We start from the raw sequence: 20,153 nt of genomic DNA, 5'->3' as shown, positions 1-20,153 counted from the left end.
AAATGAAGAATTGAACTGGAATTACAGTTGTGCCAACAGTGATGGTGAATGTGAGGACTACTGTAGAGTCATAATCAGAGATGAGGTTTCAATTCTGGGTGGGAGAATATTTCAACAATGTTGAATATGGCAGACAGGTTGATGAGTATGAGGCCTGCAAAGGCGTAAAATCTGGTAACTTGGAAGCCATACTGACTTTGGAGAGCACAGTTTCAGTGGCATGCTCAGGGCAAAAGCCAGACTGCAAAGAAAAACTGAGATGGGGCATGGTAAAAACTAGACGAGGCAGCGTAGCACAGAAGCGTGCACCCTGGAACAAAATCACCTGCGTTCAAGTCTTTGCTCTTGCACTTATTTGCTGTACGACCTTGGGTAAATGACTCAACTTCTCCATGCTTCAGTCTCTTCATCTATAAAATGTAGTCAGAATTTTTGGAAAGAACAGATGAGTAAACATGCCAAGCTCTTACAGTGATGTCTGATTATAAGTGTTTTTTTAATGCTATTCGACTCATGCCCTGTGGTAGGGGTTCTGTGTTTCCCCACACCCACTAAATCTTGACACCCTCTTGTTCTCTCATACTCTGGGAGATCTGTATTTATCACCTCCTGGAAAGGCTTCCTACCTATTATGGGGCAACTCCAGTGATACAGGTTAACTTCTTTCGTGTTTTGTGTTCTTCTCATGGTAGTCCCGACTGTGGTTTTTATTCCCTCTGTCTTCCCTATTGTCATCTCCAGAATGATTCAAATCAGGGGGCCGAGGTGGCTCAGTCGATTAAACATTCGACTTTGGCTCAGGTCATGATCTCACAGTTTGTGGGTTTCAGCCCTGCATTGGGCCTCGTGCTGAGAGTGCGAAGCTTGGGATTCTGTGTCTCCCTCTCTCTCTGCCCCTCCCTGACTCATGCTTTCTCTCTCTCTCAAAATAAACTTCATCTGGAAATCCTGCCAGGAAATGCTATTTGCCACCGTGGGGCACCTGAACCCTCCATACAAGGGCATTGAGTGGTATATTTGGCATGTCCATTCTCCTCGTTCCCTAGCACCATTTCTTTTTTTTAATTTTTTTTAACATTTATTTATTTTTGAGAGAGAGAAAGAGTATGAGCGGAGGAGGGGCTGAGGGAGAGGGAGACAGAATCTGAAGCAGGCTCCAGGCTCTGAGCTCTCAGCACAGAGCCCGAAATGGGGCTCGAACTCACGAGCTATGTGATCATGACCTGAGCTGAAGATGGCCACTCAACCAACTGAGCCACCCAGGTGCCCCTTTTCTTCAGTTTTTTATTTAAGTAATCTCTACACCCCATATGGGACTCAAACTCCCAACTCCGAGATCAAGAGTCGCATGCTCTTCCGAATGAGCCAGCCAGGCACCCCGCCCCTCTGCCGTGTAGCACCATTTCTTTGTCCAGCTGTAAGTAATTGGAATCTGCACTCTGTTCTATGACAAAATTTTCCATTTTTTTAAGCTGTTCTGGAATCCTACCCATCTTCCCAGCTGGGGAAAGGATATTTGCCCTGTCATATGTCATAGTCCATGCATCTCTTCTGTATCCTTTGCTCTCTCACAGCAGGCACATGGCCTCTGTGTGTGTGTGTAATGTTTAATTGTGTAAGAACCTAATGTGCTCATGTGCCATGTTATTTGGCAGCTGTAGTTAAACCTTCTCTGTCATCTCCATCACTGTTCATGTTTTTCTGAACCAAACATTGCAAAAGGCATGAACTTTCTTTTTGAGGATTCATAGTGCACGTCCCTTAGGATTTCTCTTTATCATCATTGATGAGAGAGGCCTTGGAGCTCATCTGTGCAACTTCCCTCATGTTTTAGATTAAGACAGGTCCAGAAAGAGGAAGCTCACTCAAGAATCATTTATTGAGCGTCTGGCACATTTTAGCTGCTGTGAGGGATACAAAGATACCAGATGCAATCCCAGCCTTCTAGAAGTTTTTTGCCTGGCTAGAGAAGTACATAATGGATAGCTAGCTAGCATGCAAGGAAGAACAGGGTATGTTCCCTATAACCTGGTGGAGTGGTGCAAAAGAAGGCAAGGGGAAGGCTCTCCTTGAGTGATCAGTGACATCTTCGTGGAAAGTGACATTTGAGCTGGAGCTTGATGGATTCCATAGACATGAGGACCAGAAACACTCCACACAAAGACCTGGCTCACAGGTCAAAAAAAAAAAAAATACAAATAGTCTAGAGTGGTTTGTAGAGAACCATCAGGAGATAATCCTGGATAAGCACAATGGGGCCAGTGGAGGGTGGTAAATAATTCCGTATCCCACATCTCACACCCCCTCTTCCACCAGGCTGATCCTACTGATCTTACAAGTCTCAACCTGAATGTCACCTCCTCAGGGAAGCCTTCTCGGGCACCTTCCCTCAGCAGGTCCTCTCACTATATTATCCCATTGCTACATCCTGTGTACGCCCTTCAGAACGTTTCATATAATGTGTAATTATATACTTATTGACTTATTCGTTGCTCTCCCCCAACTAGACTATTAGGTCCTTGAGAGCAGGGACTGTATTCTTTGACTTGCCGTTGTATTTTCAGCATCACTCACAGTGCCTATCACTAAGTGCTTACCAGGCTGTGGCTCTTGTTATTGTGAGAATAGGAGCAGCGATGATGAGAGCAAAGGACCAAATTGAACAGATACCATAAAGAACACGTTGTGGTAAGAGGTTGAATACAATGACCAAAGGGGGAGACATCAGGTTTGGGGCCCAGGTGACTAGGAAAATGGTGGCACTCAGGAAGTGGGAGAAGAGTGAGGGAAGGAGTAAAAAAAAAAGCCCAAGTGGCCCAGGGAGAAATGACATCGACAGTGAGAGCAGGGACATGGCATTTTCTTCTTTCTACCATGTTAAGACTCAGAAAGGAGTCTTTGAACTGAACATCATGCTTGGGAGGTTGTGGCTGACATTGAGAACTTTCTGGTACTCTCGATAAGCGTGTTGAATGAACACACGGATGGTAAGTGGTAGAGTAGGGAGATTGTTGAATTCTTGGTGAGAAGACAGCAGAGTGAAAAGAAGGGGGTAGGAGCTAAAGGAGAGGAAGTGGTTGGAGATGAAAAGGAGTCATAATTGATGGAGCAAGATCCCAGAGGAAGTTGCAGGGACTCCAGAACGGAAGCTCTCCATAGACCATAAAAACAAAATTTGTATTCCCCACAGGTTTAGGCCTAGTCAAATCTCTCCCCAGCAAGGTTGAACCAAAGACTAGTGCATCTCTTCTTTTTTACTGAGCACCTGCTACATGACAGATATTGTGCTAAATGCTGCAGGTTTACAGATGAATAAGATGTGGTCTCTGCTCTCAAAGAGGAGTCAAAGGCAGGAAGGCAGAAAGAGATAAGGGCAATAAAATGTTCCAAGTGTGGCAAAATGAGAGGCAGCACAGTGTAGCACTTAAGAGCACAACTACTACAGCCAGACAGCCTGTGTTTGACTCAGCCCTGCTGGTTATTAGCTGTGTCACCTCCTTGTGCCTCAGTTTCCTCATCCGGAAAATGAGATAATATGAGCACCTATCTCATAGGGCTGTTGTTGGCAATAAGTGAATTAAAATGGGCAAAGCAGTGGGGTGCCTGGGTGGCTCAGTCGGTTAAGCATCCAATTCAGCTCAGGTCATGATCTCACAGTTGGTGGGTTCAAGCCCCGTGTCACACTGTGCTGACAGCTCAGAACCTGGAGCCTGCTTCCGATTCTGTGTCTCCCTCTCTCTGCTCCTCCCCCTCTCATGCTTGGTCTCTCTCTCAAAAATAAACATTAAAAATTTTTTTCAATGTGTAAAGCACTTGGTACAGTGCCTGTCACATAGGAACACAAATGTCAGCTGTTACAGTGACAAACGGTTTTAGAGGGTCTAATGGGGCACAGAGGAATGGACAGTCAAGTTGACCTAAGAGGTGGGAGGGAAGAAGAGGTACTTCAGGAAAGGCAGTGTAGGAGGGTAACTCTTGAGTCTGAAAACATTAAGAGGAGTCTTCAAGATGGGGTGGCCACACTGCGCAAAGAAGTGTGAGCAAAAACATGGGGTTGTGGTGTTCAGGGAACTCATGGTCAGAGCAGATGGGGACACAGCAAAAGATAAAGCAGGAGAGAAGGGCCAAGGCCCGGTGGCAGAAGGGCCATGCTAAGGCTTGAACTTCTCCCTGTGGGCCCCATGGGAAGGGGAGAGCATAATATGGCTGGTTCTGTCCACTACGGGGAGGATGACTCTGGGGACAGGAAGGCCGGTCAGGAGAACATCCTCTTGCACATGCCCTTCACGGTGACCAGGAGGGTCTGAATCCTTGTTCTCAAACCACCCCTTTTCCAGTTCCTCAAACTACGCTGGATACATCCGGTTAGAGTGCCAGTGGCGGGACAGGGACCGGACACACAGGTAGTTCATCTGCAGCATGAAAACCACCAGTGGGTGTCATAGTGTGACAAGGGGCACGGCTCTGCAGAGAAAAATCTAGGGCATCACTGCTAAAGCAGCTCCTCTATTCTCGGGCAGAGCGCGTGGTACGAAGACCCCATTTGCTGAGGAGGGACAGAAGCGTTGTGGCAGCCAGTTCTCTTTCTTGGAAGTGATGGGTGGGGGAGGTTTTTCCACATGTGTAATTTGAGCTTCAGAAAGTTATTTGTAGGGGCCTGGGTGGCTCGGTCGGTTAAGCATCTGACTGCGGCTAAGGTCATGACCTCACGGTTCGTGTGAACCCCACGTCAGGTGAGCATGAGCCCCACTTCTGCCTCTCTCTGCCCCTCATTCGCTTGCACCCTCTCTCTAAAAAAAAAAGTCATACAAAAAAATTATTTGTGTGGTGGCAAAATATCCTAGCGGTGCCAAGGCAATGACTAAATGGATAAAAAGATCAATGGAACCAAAGCCATGAAATCCAAGGTAGGAATGGGCATGAAGGACAGAACTTGAGAATATGGAGACTAAATGAATCCTGCCAGGGCCAGGACGGCTTGGTGCACTACTCCCCAACTTCAGCACTCATTTGTTGGACTGGATTGCCTCGAGAAAGCTAACGGCTCTCTGAACACATGCTCATCTCATTCCTACAAGGTTCTCTGACACCTTGGGCTTCCAGGGGTTGGCACCAGGCAAGCACTGTCCCTTGGAAAGGGTTCCATTCCCTTTAGCACTGGCCTTTCTGCTTGAGTCCAGGTTCCCTACAGTCCCATCTTTTTGCTTGACCCTTGACCTCCAGACCCTCTCCAGTCCTGCTGCTCGACTCCCACTTTCTTCTGCCTCCATATCGGCTTCATCCTTGAGCACAACTTCTACACACATTTTGGATAAAGATTTGGCTTTCACTAGCTAATTTCTAGCAGTGCTTTCGCCTTAAGACAAAGTTGGTCATGTGTCTCTGAACAAATGTTTTTTGTAGTCATGAGTATGATCTTACGAATGTTTTCACTTAAGGTCTGTTAGAGATAAAGAAAGTGAGGTGTGACTAGCTGGGCCGTCAGCAGCAGAACTGGGGAGAGATCCTGGCACGGACTCCTCACGGAGATGGGGCTCTATCCCTCTGGTCACAGCAGAGCTTAGGGTTGGTGAGGTAGTATACTTTGGGGGTTTCCAAGTTGCTCAGTATGTTCCCGCTGGGGCTGAATTTTCTTCAGCTGAGTCTCCCCTAGGATGAACAGCTGCTGTCAAGACAGACTGAACCTCACATGGTGGGGTGACAAGGCCAGTTCTTGGTTCCCTTTGCACTTGGGAGCCAGACTCCCTTAAGCCCTCACAAAACACTTGGGGACTCTCTTTTGTCGGCCTACCTTCTAGCAAATGAGAGAGCATGTCAAAAGAAGCACCTTGCAAACTAGAAAGTGCCATAAACAGGTAAGGGTTATCGCCCTTTGTGTGGTTCAGCCCACATGTCAGGGATGCTCTTCTGGTCAGTCATTGCTCTTGATGATAATCACGGTGGTGCCTCCTCAGGCTGTTCCACAGAAGCTTGCAACGCCATCAGCCATGTCGCCCATTCCTGCTCTAGGTGCTCCTGCTGTCTTCAGGAGGCGGCAGGGGGATGGCCACCTGCCCTGCTCATCGGGGCCTCCCCTGAGCCCTCAGTGCTTTCTGGAAACATTGGGAGCTGGCAGGCCAGGTTTTTCTTGCCATATTTATGACTCAGCTCCCTGCTGCTAGCTTGGCCCCTGCTTTCTCTACCGAATGTCTTTGCTGCAGCAGGCAGCTCACATCTTTTGTACCTTTGGGGGAAATGTCAGCATCTTGCCACCAAGAATACGGACACGCCCCCCACTGGCTGGTGCTATCTGAGGCAACATTTGGGGGCTACGGCAGAAGACCAAGCGTACAGCCTTCACAAAGGAACTGGTGCAACTGCAGGGGTCTCGAACCATCCAGAGGAAAACCTGACTTAGCAGACGGTCACTGAGGACCCCAGAGGTTTGCGCCTTTCTCCCGCCCTCCCTGTGCCCCCACCCTCCCTTCTCCACTCCTTCAAGAAGGTCTCCAAACCACAGTTCATTGCAACTATCATTTATTAAAAAATATATGTCTCCTTGGAAGGAACACTGGTAAATCAACTAGTGTCATGCTTACTTTGAATCTTGATTTTCTTCCCTGGGAGGGGCAGAGGGTTGAGCACCACTCAGAGTACATCAGTTAACACTGGAGAAATCAACACTCCCTGCTCACCCCCCTCCTCACCAGAGTCACCATCGGCCATTGCCTTATCCCTCTTTGCCTTCAATCCAGTGAACTGCCCAGGTAAAGCTGCTGCCCTTTCTTTACCCTCGGTCTGGACCCCACACTTTACAGTTGGCCTCATTATGCTGGTAGGAGGACTGTTAACAGATTTCCTATGTTTGGCTGGTGGTGCTCAAAGCGTCTTCAACGTGGCATCATCTGCACTGGTCACAACCCAGTGGGCTAGGAAACAAAAGACTCACCCCTGGGGCCAAGCATGTCCACCCCTTCCTCCCCTGCATGATGCCTCCATTGTGGGGGCGAGAGAGGCTTGGTGGCTTCCAAAGGGCACGGAGGGGCAGGGCCCGAGCCGCACCTGCCACCTGCTCTTGTGGTCAGGGAAAAACTCCTTTGACCACAGTCACTGCCTTCTGACTCTGGGGAAAACCAACAAGGTTTCATGTCTCGCCAGTGAGTGACTCTCAGCTCTACAGGTCAAACTGACAGCCTTAAAGTCTACTTTCTTGAGGAAATAGTAAGCTACCAGCTGTTGGTGAGGGCGCAAGGGTAGGGCATATGAAGCAGCTGTGAACAAAACCCAAATCAAACTCCTTGTTACGTGGCTGGCCAAGCCCAGTGCTGTCCCATGATCCCAGCACAGAACTGGAAGGCAAGTGACACCCCGTCCCTGTTGGGGGGGGGGGCACGAAGGGGTCTTAGTGGAGTCCAGTGCGTCCCGGGTGCATGAGTAAAGAAAGGGACACATCGCAACACAGAGCCCCAGCTCCCACTTCTCAGCAGCCCCCACTTCCCCCCTGCTGACTGGACGGCAGAGCCCAGGTCACCTACTCTATCACAAGGCCCGGCTCCTCCACATCATGAGCCTTTAAAACACGGTCAAATTGGATTCTACGCATTCACTTAAATAGTAAAAGTAAAATTTGGAATAATGAAAAGGCTGACACGGTAGCACAACATGGTTTTGGTTTAACAGCAGCTTAAAAATGAACAAAAAGGAAACCTCTCATGCAGACACATCAGGTGGCAGAAAACAATAGGCAATTTAATATGGAGCATCGTTAGCCATTCTCTCTCTGTCCACACACAGGACTGACCGCACCTCGAGGGCAGCAGCGCCTTTGGGTCAAGTCTCCAACCCTCTCGCCCCCCAGGCACAAGCCCCGCTCACGACCAGTCCTAGAGCAAACCTCCACTTTCAAGAGAATGACCATATGCGAGTGCCCTTGGTACAGCACTTACTACCGCTTTCGATCCCTCCCCAACCAGTTGGGATATAAGATGCCATCTGATTGGATTATGAAAATTAAAGCATTTCTCTAATAACACAGTACCATTGATGAAGTCTCCATAGATTTTCTAGTCCAAATGTGAGTGAATATATATATATTATATGAGAGTGTATAATATATATATATATAATAATTTCTATATATTTTATATAAATTACATATATATATCTATATATAAATAAGATACTTTCTGTCACCATACGTTACACTGTTCAGCGCCGCGTGACAGCAGCACGACAGGCAGAAATGCCCGGGGCATCTCAGCACGCGGCGCACTGAGCTCGCCTCACAAGCCGTGCAGCTGTCCAGAGCCTATCTTTCTGGCAGGTCCTCTTCTCTTCTCTTCGCTTCTGCTTGGTTCTTATGAAAACAATGACTCTGATGGATTTGCACCTGCGCTAGCGCTTGGGAAAGGTCCATGCAGGAATGGGCACAGTCACATGATGAAGTGAGATGGCATCATCCCAAAAAGTAAACTAAAATCAAACGAAAATTTAAAAAAACAGAACAGGACTAGAAAACTCAATTTTTGGGACATATCTAAAAAAGGGGACAAGAACAGTAGTCATTTGTTCTCCTGGTGGGGACAGGACTGAAGAGGGAGGAGGGAAGAGGGACTTGATGTCTTCTGTTCACAAGAGAGTGCTTGGTGGGGATTCTTCAGAGTTTTTCAGGGGATGGGACCCAAATGTAGTGCCCAGACTGGTCCTCAATGATCTGTTTGATTTTGTTATAAATCTCTTCCAGTGAGTCACCCTGTACAATGGCTACAGTGAAGAGGAAAACAAAATTATTAATGTGCTCCACAGCACCCCCCAACCCGGCAATCTAGCCTGACCCCGCCACCCTACAGCTCAGTCCAGCAGAGATGCCCACGTGGATGCGGGCGCCAGTCTCACCAGCCTGTGAGCCCAGGGCAGCGAGGGAAACTGGCAGGTGCTCCAAGCCCAGGGCTTAATGTCAACTTGCTGAGACAGTGAGACTAAGCAGCAATGAAGAGGAACATGTATCGCTTAAAAAACGTTTACTGAGCATCCATTAGATGCCAGACCTTGTGGCTCATGTTGCTCTTAGCTGCCGTCAGGCCAGCAGCAGGTCATTCTCAACAGCCTTAGCAGAAGACTAGGAAAATCTCAGTTATCCAAAGAAAAAACTGAAAGAAACAGTTTTCAGCAAGAGGCAGTGCTCCTGGGGCTGTCATACCTGCTCCATGCCAGAGGCCAGCCCAGCACATGAGGAAGGACAGGCACATAATGGTAAAGGGAGCTCCAAAAGCCCAGGTCTGAGAAGTATGGCCATGCATACTTTCCCTACTTAACCTGGTGGCACCACCAGCAGGGGTTTACTTAGCATCAACCTGCACACATAGGGCACTGTCCTTTAAAGGTAAGCAACATGGGACACAGAAACCGTCACAACCTTTTAGGAACTGACCTTCCGGGATAGGTGAGCAGGTACACACACACACACATGCTGCCAGACAACTTGAATACCACACAGAGGAACCAACATCATCAACAAACATATATTCAGCACCTACAACGTGCAAAACTGAGTATTGGATCAGGGAGGGGACAAGTTGGGAAGGAAGCAAAGTGACACAGGGAGCCTTAGATGTGGCAGGGACACGAAGATAGGATGAACAAAATGATCTAAAGCAGCTGGGTGGTGGTGGTTGATACTGAAAAATGATTATCCTCCAGCTGGATGGGAGGCACCTGAGTATTTTCAAAAGGTGTGACCTCGAAAGCATCCAGAAAGTCTGTGTCGAGTATCTAAGCCTCTTGGAGACACTTCCAGAATAGGCGACTGGCTTGTCCCATGTTACCCAAGCCGGGCAGCAGGAACTCTTACCTGTGAAGTATTCTCCAAACTCCTGCTCCAGTTTCATGGCTTTGTCATAGATCTTATTTGCTTGTTCGTATGTCTGCCGTCGGTTCATTTCCCTGCCACAGACACAGAAGAAAAATGGTTAACAAACTGGATTCTACGTTTTGATTGACATAAAGGGTTGCTCCAGGCTCCTTGAAAAGCTACTCAGCTGCTCTCTGAGAGCAGCAGTGGCCCATAGCTAAACATCTTCCACAAACCTTCCAGGTTTAAGAGCACAACCAGGATGGGGCGCCTGGGCTGCTGACTCGGTTAAGGGTCTGACTCTGGATTTCGGCTCAGGTCACAAGCTCACGGTTCGTGGGATTGAGCCCCATGTTGGGCTCTGCACTGATGGTGCAGAGCCTGCCTGGGATTCTCTCTCTTTCCATCTCTCTCTGCCATTCCCTTGCCTGTGTTCTCTCTCCTCTCTCTCAAAATCAATAAGTAAACTTTAAATTAAATAAATAAATACATAAATAAATAAATAGTAAGTAAGTAAATGCACAACCGGGAATACATGCACGGGCACTCAAATCAGAAGGAGCCTTCAGTGACCAGAGATGGGGTACAGACTTTCCTTTGACCTTCCACTGGGGCTCACCCCTGCCCAACAAAACAGTTTATTTTCTTGTTCCTTTCTAGGGCCCTCTCCTAGCTGGAAGTGTCTGAGTCTCAGCAAATACTTACATAAGTGCTTCGATGGACTTGGGCTTGATGAAAATGGCAATGGGATAAAGTTGTGCTTGCTGCAGCCTCTTGATTGCATTGCCGGAAACATCTAAGATGCAGTGCTTGCCCTGAAAAGGCAAAGACTTGTTCTCAAGGTAGTCCCTGTCTACCCAGTCCCAAGCACTTACCGGGTGGCAACCCAAACATCTGCCTGGGGGGGGGGGGCAGGAGGAGGAACCTGGGGCCACCCAGAGAGGCCTAGAAGATTCTACCCCTGAGGCACCCAGGTTCCACCTTTTTCTCCTACCCCCAGAAAAGGCCACATCTGCAGAAGGGTCCCTATTCATGTGGGGGACACGCTGGGGTGAGCTGCATGGAGGAGACAGCCAGCCACCTCCTTCTGGCGGCTGGGAACACACAGAGCCGACACGCCTCTGGTTGGCCCTGTGCCAGGAGGAGGAGGATCCTAACGGAGAGTCAGCAGGAACTTTTCTGTTTTTCCTTTGAGGGTTATATTTAGCAGGGCCATCTCCTCTCCTCTTACCCTCTCTGCAACTGCCCGCACCGACTGGATGCTGGTCCCATAGAGATTATCATTGAATTGGCCTGCTTCGATGAACTTGTTGTCCTGAATATCCTTCTCCATTTGTTCTCGGGAGACCACAAAGTGGTAGTCTTGTCCATCCACCTCATTATCACGCCGAGGCCGAGTAGTATCTGAAGGAAGAGAAGAAATGCTGTGTGGTTGAGGACAATGACCTACCCCAGGCCCAAAGAGATGACCTGTTCTTCTCTACCTGGGTCCCGGGGCTACTCTTTTCCAGATGAGTGGTGGGGTGAGGGGGGAAGCAGCTGAAAAGAAGTTTGTCTTGTCTACTTCTCTTATAATTACCAGGTCTCACACACAGGGAGCTATTTGCTTTAGCTTAAACTGGACCAGAAAGGTGCGGTTTCCTGGGCCAAAACCTGGCAGAAGATGCCTAATGTGGTATGGGAACCAACAAACCTAACAAGCTGCCCACCAGGCCATGTCAACACCACTCGGGCTGCCCGCCCCCCGCCATTAGTCCAATCCTTCCTGACCATTGCCATTCAAACTTCTCTCCAAGGAAGGAAGCAGGCCAGACTGATGTCTTAGGCCTCCCAACCCCATGAGCTTTGTGGGGATCTATTGCTACCTAATCTCTTCCAGAGTGTTAGATATACCCTGTACCCAGAGAACCCTAGAACCTGGCCCCAGACCCTTTCCATAAAACATCAGAGCAATAGTTCCCTGGGCACTGATGCCTCACTCCCAAAACCCTCCTGGGCTCTTACGTGGCACACAGGATCCAAATTTATGCGGGAACTCTGAGATCAGGTCATCGTTCACTCTGTCCTTCATTGGGCCCAGGATGATCACAGGCCTTGCATAGTGAACTGGAGAGACAGAGCATGGAGGCAGTGAGTGAGGCCTCCCACCAGACAGCCTATTCTACCTCCAAGTCTGCCTAGAACACCTAGGCTCTGGAGCCGCCAGTCAGACAGAGCAGAGTGTATGCAGCCCATTCTCTAGCTTTTAACTACAAAGACATCAAAGAGCCTTTAATTTGAAAATATCTAAGGCCAAGGCAAGTCTGAAGTCAGAAACATCTCCCCTCCCAGCAGATTCAGGAGAAATCTCTGCATGGGCACCCGCAGCTAGGCAAGGTTTTCTCAGAGGAGCCATTGGAGGGAGGGACCAGAACCTTTCTTTTGGCAATGGTCACGCCCACCAAAATTGACTTTTGCCATCTTTGCAAACCTGCCCTATCTTCTGGAAGGCACCCAGGGCAGCAACAAAGGTATGGCAAGGGGTGCACACTGGGTTTCCTTTCCCCCTTCTCTATGAATGATAGAAAGTTGTCGAAGAGAAGGAGGTGCCCAGGGGCTGGATGTGCAACGAGCCATGCCTTCATACTCCAACCGCTGTGCTGGCCCACGACCATGACACTAGCTTGAAGGCAAGACTCTCAGAAGGGGGCTTACTTTCTTGCCGCGTCACTGGCTCATATGACAAAATTGCGTCCTCTTGTCCTTCTGCAACAAAACAGGGAGACATGTTAGCACTTTATAATCTGCCTCCCTGTGTCCTGGTCCCCCTACAACATTCACCCCACCCCCACCTCTGCCAGAAAACAGCCTGGTCAGGCAGTACTTGCTAACACCTGCCCTGTGGGCCTGTCTGCTTCCCACCAACAAGAAAGGACGGGAAGCCCTTCACCACCCCTGGGACAGGAATCAGGAGTCCTCTTGTTCAGCAAAATATAGCTGACCAAAGGGACACGACCCGCCAGCCAGGAAGCCTCCACCCAAACCCACCCCAATTTCTCAGGAACTGTCCTTAGAGGTCACAGTTACCCTCAGTGCTCAGTTACCCTCTTGCTCTGGTAAGGATTATGAGGAAGCTTCAACAGGTCAAGAAACACTACCCACATCCCATAATTTGCAGGCAGGGGAATCAGGGCACTCACGCAGGCCCCCAAAGCTGCAGCCTAACTTTGCCCTTTTAACGGTTTACCTCTCCCTCCCCCCTACACTGGGACAAACATCCAGACAAGTGGCTCAAGGCTGGGCTAAGGTCCCCAGCGCCCTTTAGAGCAATGCTGAGCCCTGTTCTCTCCTCATGGTAGAGCTCTGTATATCCAGCAGTGACAAGCTTTTCCTAAAACAGTCACCAAGCCACTTGGTGCTGGGTGCCCAGAGGTCCCTAGGTGGCTGGTGGCAGTGCTGGGGAAGGCAGCAACATCTGCATCAGGCCCTGGGATGCTTGCTCACGGGCTTCCTCTGAGCCTAAGACTCGTGGGCAGACTGTACAAGGCCCTCTCGCCACAGCTCCCAAGAGGCCAGTGCTCTCAAAGGTCATAGGGTTTCAACTGTGGCTTCTCTGGCTTGGTCATAGGATCTCTGAAGGAAAACTAGGCAGTTCCTGGATCATTTAAGTCAGGAAAAAAAAGACAAGGACACCGAGCCTTAACCCAGGAAATCCTAGAGACCTGGAAAGGCAATTCAGGACAATATCCCATGGGAGCCATTTGCCTTTTGGTCTCCAAACCCATGTGTAAAACTGGCAGCATTTATAGCCCGTGAGGCCCGTGGCAGGGATTGACTTACTGGCAGCTCACCCTTCCCAGGGCCCCAGGGACAGCTTTCAGTCAGGTCCTGGCCAGAAGTGCAGGGCTTATACTCTCCTTTAATTCATGGCCCGAACCCCACCCCATAAGGACAAAATGGCCACAGCATTTCCAGGATCTCAAAGTGTACATGACTAAAAGAAGCAGTAGCCTCTGAACAGAAACGGCAGCCATGCAATGCCGGAATGAGGATGATGGCCAGGACACGTGGTGGAGCTACACGACATGAGGGAGAGCGACACACACTTACTGGAACTGCTTTCGCTGTCACTGGTGTTGGATGTCACTCCCTCTGCAAGCCAACAAGAAAGAGACTCCGATTCAGAACACACCACTGAGAGGTCACACGTGGCACAAAACTCAAATGCTCCAGGAGCAAGACTCTGAGCTGCCAACCAAGTCAGGCCACAAGAGGCCTGCCACATCCGGGCTACCAACTGGGAGGCACAGCTCCAATCCAGAGCCCCTGACCATCTTGCACTTGTCCCCAGAGCCCTCTCAGTCTGCCAAGTCCCTCCCTGGACACTACAAGCCTTCCGTTCTTTGGCAGCATCTTCTTCGTCTGAATCAAAAGAACTGACTTGGGTGGTTTCCAAATCCTATCTCAAAACACATCTCCCAAAGCTAACAATAGGAAAGGCAAGGCAGGGACAGCAGCAAAGAGAAGTCCAGGGACCAGGTTGCTCTTGAATTTCCTGCCCAGACAGAGCCCCTGAAGTGTACAGAACTGTGCAGTGCTCCAGAAATAAGAGGCTAGGCACTGGCTAAGTTGAGCTGTCACCAGGGAACAATGCTCTGACCATTCGGTGGCACCAAGAGCCCTCCTGGCACCACTGTCTAGTTTCCTCCTCCTAGCTTGGCCTCAATGGTGAGGGATGATGCTCCTCCAGCCACAAGAAGACAGACATGTCAAAACACAGAGACAACAAAGAACATATGGAGGCCACGGCAACCCTCCTGCCTCGGACCACCAGGACTTGCCCACATCTGAGTGTGGGCAGAGCAGCCACGCTCAAAGGAGGCACAAGGCACAGTGTGGCCCAAACAGAGCCCACTGCTCCCAAGACAACAGGCAAATGAAGATGGGACACAGATACAACAAACTATGGACAGAGACACTGCTCGTTTCAGCCAAGATGACACTGTTCCAGACTGTGATATGCTGTGGCCCCCATAGGAAGGACTGGCTGTGGTGGCCCCCAAGGCTAGTTCCTGAGCAATCCCCTGAGGAAGCTCCTTTGCCTTCGTGACTTTATTACTTATTGAAGGAGAGTATACCTGGATGGAACCTGCCCGGCAGAGCCATGTGTACGCACCCCTCTGTGCACAGAGGGGACGCTAAGGTCCTGCCATCTAGGTTCCTTCATTTTCAACTCCAGAATTATCTTCCAGATGGGAGAGGTCAGAGTTTTCCCAAGCTAAGGCATTAGATATATATGGTCCATAAATGCTACTGACACCTGCCCCCCAGCTCAGCCCCTTAGAGATGCTCCATGGAAAGCCAGCCCACAGCTGTTTGCTGAGGCCCCTAGAACCTGCTGGGATGTCCCAGATGCATGTTGGGTAAAGGGCTCCATAGTACTCTTGCCCTCAGAGAGACTGAAACACCTCATTCCTAAGCCCAATTCTTTAATGTTGTGTCACTAGGAGAAGAATCCAACCAGCAGGCACCCCTCACCTCAACAATAGGCTAGATGAGCTGAGTGGTCACCCCTGAAGAAGTACTTCTTGCCCACCTTGTTTCTAAGGTGGGGAGCCAAGATGGCTCCCCACTCCTTCAAGGTACAAAAGGAAAACACAGACATGAGTGACAGGCTTTTATTAGGGTACCAGGGATCCAGAGCAAAAGTGTGACACTCAGAGCCACTTGTTCTTCTTCCTGCTGTGGTATGAGTTCTCTCAACACTGTCCTCCCCTCACCCTTTGCCCTCACCCACATTCCCTATACCCCCATCCCCAGCACCTCCACTCATGCCAGAAATAGAGTTAGTGGTGTGTAAGTTTGACTTACTCAGGTTCTTTGCTCCATAATAATCGTCACTTAACCCAGGGAAGTCCTGATTTCACAGACAGCAAGGACAAAGAGGGAGGGAAGGAGGGGGTGGGGGAGGGAGGGAAAGAAATGGGGACAAAAGAGAAAATTGAGAAAAAAGACAAGGGGAAGGAAGAATACAGAGCAAGGTGAGCATTAGTGACAGAAGTATGAAATACTATGAAGACCTATAATTATAGTGAGGTTAAGAACTCTGCTACAGAAAGAATGCCCCAACGTCAGATAAGATACCTGTATTTTATGCTGTCCAACTTGCTGCCGGAGGGCCTTTCTGAAGTGATCTATAGTCTACAGCCCAACAGGACCGGCCTGGTGACTTTCCAAGGCTTAGAGTACCTGATTTGACTAAATTTGTAGCTACAGAACCCAGGTCTCTGCTCTGTCCCTGAAATCACCATTTCCCTCCAAGGGTGCACAAAAGAGCAAGCAGAATTATCATCATCCCAAGGAGCTTTTTGCCCAATACTGAGTCACTCTGTCCAAACCCTTCAAGGAAAGCTTCATGCAGTGTGAGATATGGCCTTCAACACTGACCTGAGTTGCACAGACCACAGGGGATGAGCCCAGCTTCTAGACAATAAGCGCTAGGCAGTTTCAACTCTCACCCCAACCCTTAGCTGGGCAACCCAACAGCAAACCCTCCCCAGGCTGGGTCTGGCATGGAGGTTCTGAGGCTGATCCAGTGAACTGAAGTGAACTGATCTCACTTCAGACCGCCTCCTACTGCTCACAAGCAGAACTAACTGCACCTAGTGCTTCTTACTGAACTGGCCAGGATTATGAGACTTAACCTCTATTTGGATGAGGGCACCCTTGGATCTAGTAGCTACCAGTCCAGGTGGCAATGACCTACGTAGACCATGACTGTGAATCAGGCTGGCCTAGACAAAGGACCTTCCCAACTGGAACTAGTCCATCTCCTGCCAGACCCCACAGCCCGGGACCCCAGAGCCCCTCCTTGCGGGGCAGCAGGGGAGACGTTTACAATTCACCATGAGCCATATGAGAAATATTTCACCAGCGTGACCTGGTGTTTACGGTTAGGGTCAGAACAGTTAGTTTCCAAGGCATATGGCAGAACATGAATACTTCTCAGGATTAAATTGGTTCTTAAAAGTTTATATAGCTCAGTTATGGCCTTTTCTACTGTTTATTGTTTTGCAATAAATCTTTACTTAGACAATGTCAAGTAATCCCCCTTCCATGTCAATTCCTGTGAGCAGGAAGGAATTTATTTTGAAGGCTGGCTCTGTGATCATTCTGGGATGACACTGAGTCTGTTGGAGCCGTGTGGACACCCTGGGTGCATATGCGCATGCATGTAATTCAGGAAGCAGGTCCCACTCCAGGTGTCTAGGGAAGAGAGAGCTCTTCTCTTAACATAGAAGAGTGAAGTTCAGGGAAAGAAAACACAAGAGGAAGAAGCCAGGAGAGCAACACTGTGTCCCTAGACCTGGTTCTCTTAAAAAACATTCTTCCAAACCTGACACTATAGCTGAATATTGCTCATCACCACCGTGGCAGAGCTCAGCCTGGCACCCCCAACACCAGTGCCAGGGACTTCCTGCTAGGGCAGGCTTGGAACCATTTCTTCCTTAGAGCCTCCAACATTCTTTCAGAGTGAGCAGCTGGATGAGAGACCCAGTGTCTCGCTCTGCACACCAATTTCTACGCTGACTCTGCAAATGAGAGAGTATGCCCGCACACGCATGCACACATGGATGGATGGACAGTCACGTGTGCGTGCACGTGTGCACACGCACACACATGTACACACACACACACTCTCTCTCTCGCTGTCTTCTCATAGGGGGAGGTGCAAATGAGGAAGAGAGGGCGGGGCTGTGGGCAGTCTGCTCTCTGTACCCTGCTGCTACTTACGTTCCTGTATGCTGCTCTCCTGGGCCATGTTTTCTTTGCTCTTGTAAAATGGAAACTTTCGAGAGAGGCGGAAACTCTTTTTACGTTTCGTTTTGATCGACTGTGAAAGAACATGAAGATGGAGGGGAAGGACAGAAGAAAAAAAAACAGAACAATGGATTTTAAAGCATGCAAGAAAAACTAAAATGGAGACAATGGTGAGCTAAATAAAAGACCATCTCTCACAAATGGAGTCTATGAGATTAAATGAAAAGTTGATGTAAGAGGAAAATTATGTTTACAGGAAAATGTTGTAGGGATGTTAGAGGTTTCTACCTAATCCAGACTCACAGCACTCACTGGAACTTTCTAAAGGACAAACGTCATGGTAGCCTCCTGGACACATGCTCTAAGGAGCCACTGATACATTCACACAGAGGCATCTACTCCGTGTCTCTTTTCCCTCCTACTGCTCCAGAAGTTCTTTGGCCTGTGAATCTCACAGAAGAAAAGGGGTGAATGACTGAGCCCTCATGCCTCATTGGTCTGAGGGGTTGGTCGGAGCTCTGAGGCTGACCTTACTCACTGGACAACAAGGCCAGCTTCTGTTAGGGGTCCCCACAGCTCCGACAGGGTCTGCAGCTGGGGAGATACCCACAGGTGGTTTTTTGTGTTCCAAACAAGTCAGCCTTCCAGACAGTCAAACTCCAACACATATTCAAGAGCCAGTAACCCAGGGGGAGGGAGTATACACTGGACACAGAGTTTGAGTGCCCTCGCTCTGCTTTCTGAAAAGCAGTCAGTATTCTGATAGGACAGAGCCAGCCTGCTGAAAGAGAGATATTCTGTTGTGCTCCCCAGTTCTCTTATCCACCGGACAGACTCCAAGCTTCTTACTCCTCTTCAATGTTGGTTGCACTTCCTTGGGGATCCCCACTTACCCTGTTAGACTCAATCATCCCTGTCCTGGCATGGAACTTCACAGTTTTCAATCGAGCTCTTTCTTTCTTTTCCACCCTGTTTTGGAGTCAGAAAGAAGTCCTGTTACTTACTGCCAGTGCATGGTCTCAGAAGCCACTTTTTGGCTCACCGAGTCACAACCACATCCTGAGCACAAACTCTCTACTAAAAAGGAATAATAGAGCACATCCATTGCTCTCAAGCAACTTACTTATAGTAGAATAGGGGAAAAAAAAAAGAAATCAATACCAAGAAGAAGGCAGGGAAGGCCTCATGATCATGACAACTCACCTCTTCTTACTGGGGATCACACCGATTTGCTCGCTTTCTCCATGTGGGGTCACCAGTCTCGCCTGCCACCACTCATCATCAGAGGCATTGATGACATGCAGAATGTCACCATAGGAGAAGCTGAGCCCCTGGCTTGGCAGGCAGCTGTCCCGAGTTCGATCGTAATCAAACAGGGCCCTGAAACACACAGCAAAAGATGAAGTTACAATCCTACCCCAAAATGCCAGGAACCTGGCAGTCTTGAAAGGATTGTGGAGGGAGAACACCCCAAAGAATGAGTGCAGACCCAGCAGCCTCAGAGAAGACCAAAGGGAATTCTCCAGGAGTCTGCATTCTCTTTTCCATCTTGATGTTATAGATATGTGCCTCTTCTCAAAGAGACATCCCACTCTCCCAAGAAGGGAAATAAGAAAATCTTTCATGAGTCCCATCTCCTCGAAGCTTCCAGATACAAGGTGGAAGTCCAAAGTAGAACACACTCAGTGGTCCTCTCCCTCACCCACATCCTAGGGAAACAAGTTAGCCTACCAAAGGGCTCTCTCAGTTTACAAACATCTCTTCAAAAAGTAGTTGAAAGCAGGACGTAAACATGTTAACAACCATCTCAAACAACAAATGGTAAATGCTGCAGGGACACAGAAAAGGGCCCTGTGTCCTGGGGCCACTAAGGAAAAAATCTAAGGCTGATGCTCACCCACAGAATGGTAAAGTTCAAAAGGACCCCACCAAGAAGCCTCCTAGTTCAGTCTTTTGCTTTTACATGGGGGGAGGGGGGATGGAGGCTCAGGGAGGAAGAATAATGTGACCTACATCCCACACCTAACTAACCTAGGATGGAGGCCAGGTCCTCTGGCAGGACATACACAGTAAAGTGATAACAGGAAAGGTGGGAAAAGGTGGGAAGGGAGCTATACCATCCAGGCTTGAGGAAAAGGAGGAGCCCAGCATGGCTGCAGCTGGAAGTCCTAGGAAATGAGGTTGGAAACAAATGTCTGGGGCCAATTTTGGAAGGCCTTGAATATTACCCAATCCAGTGGCCCCTGAAGGTTTCAGAGTAGGGAAGTGACACATCAAAAGAGCTTTAGGCACATTAATCCACCCTCACATGTAATTGGATAATCGCAGAGTGGGGTGGATTTTGAAGGCAAATTTAAACCAAAACTACAAGCTCAAATCCTTCAGGATCCACTGCTGACTTTGGCTCTGGTGAAGGTGACACTTCACACCTGAGCTCCCTGCTCAATAAACTCACCTGTGTTTGAAAGTGTCTACTTTTCTCATCCACTGGATCTCTCCTTGTAGAGTCACTATGGATGGGTGA

General features: G+C 49.0%; 1 protein-coding gene across 7 annotated transcripts in view; it reads right to left on the bottom strand.

Moving 5' to 3' along the window:
* Positions 1 to 7,707: 7,707 nt before the first annotated feature.
* The window catches only part of DLG3 (discs large MAGUK scaffold protein 3), a 57,467-nt gene continuing 45,021 nt past the window's right edge, over positions 7,708 to 20,153 (bottom strand). For 3 of the 7 annotated variants that reach the window (XM_047843701.1, XM_047843706.1, XM_047843707.1), the window contains 10 exons: positions 18,833 to 19,009; positions 18,523 to 18,598; positions 17,603 to 17,702; positions 13,919 to 13,960; positions 12,524 to 12,574; positions 11,834 to 11,935; positions 11,061 to 11,233; positions 10,535 to 10,644; positions 9,830 to 9,921; positions 7,708 to 8,742 (listed from right to left, as the gene is read on the bottom strand). In XM_047843701.1, coding sequence (XP_047699657.1) covers positions 8,636 to 8,742; positions 9,830 to 9,921; positions 10,535 to 10,644; positions 11,061 to 11,233; positions 11,834 to 11,935; positions 12,524 to 12,574; positions 13,919 to 13,960; positions 17,603 to 17,702; positions 18,523 to 18,598; positions 18,833 to 19,009 — 1,030 coding nt within the window. In that variant the 3' untranslated portion in view covers positions 7,708 to 8,635. Of the gene's footprint in view, positions 8,743 to 9,829; positions 9,922 to 10,534; positions 10,645 to 11,060; positions 11,234 to 11,833; positions 11,936 to 12,523; positions 12,575 to 13,918; positions 13,961 to 15,679; positions 15,726 to 17,602; positions 17,703 to 18,522; positions 18,599 to 18,832; positions 19,010 to 20,153 lie in introns of all 7 variants that reach the window. The other 4 variants (XM_047843703.1, XM_047843704.1, XM_047843705.1 and 1 more) reach the window with 2 other exon arrangements.

Source organism: Prionailurus viverrinus, chromosome X (genome assembly GCF_022837055.1).
Source record: "Prionailurus viverrinus isolate Anna chromosome X, UM_Priviv_1.0, whole genome shotgun sequence".
NCBI lineage: Eukaryota > Metazoa > Chordata > Mammalia > Carnivora > Felidae > Prionailurus > Prionailurus viverrinus.
This window is presented reverse-complemented; position numbering and strand designations above follow the sequence as displayed.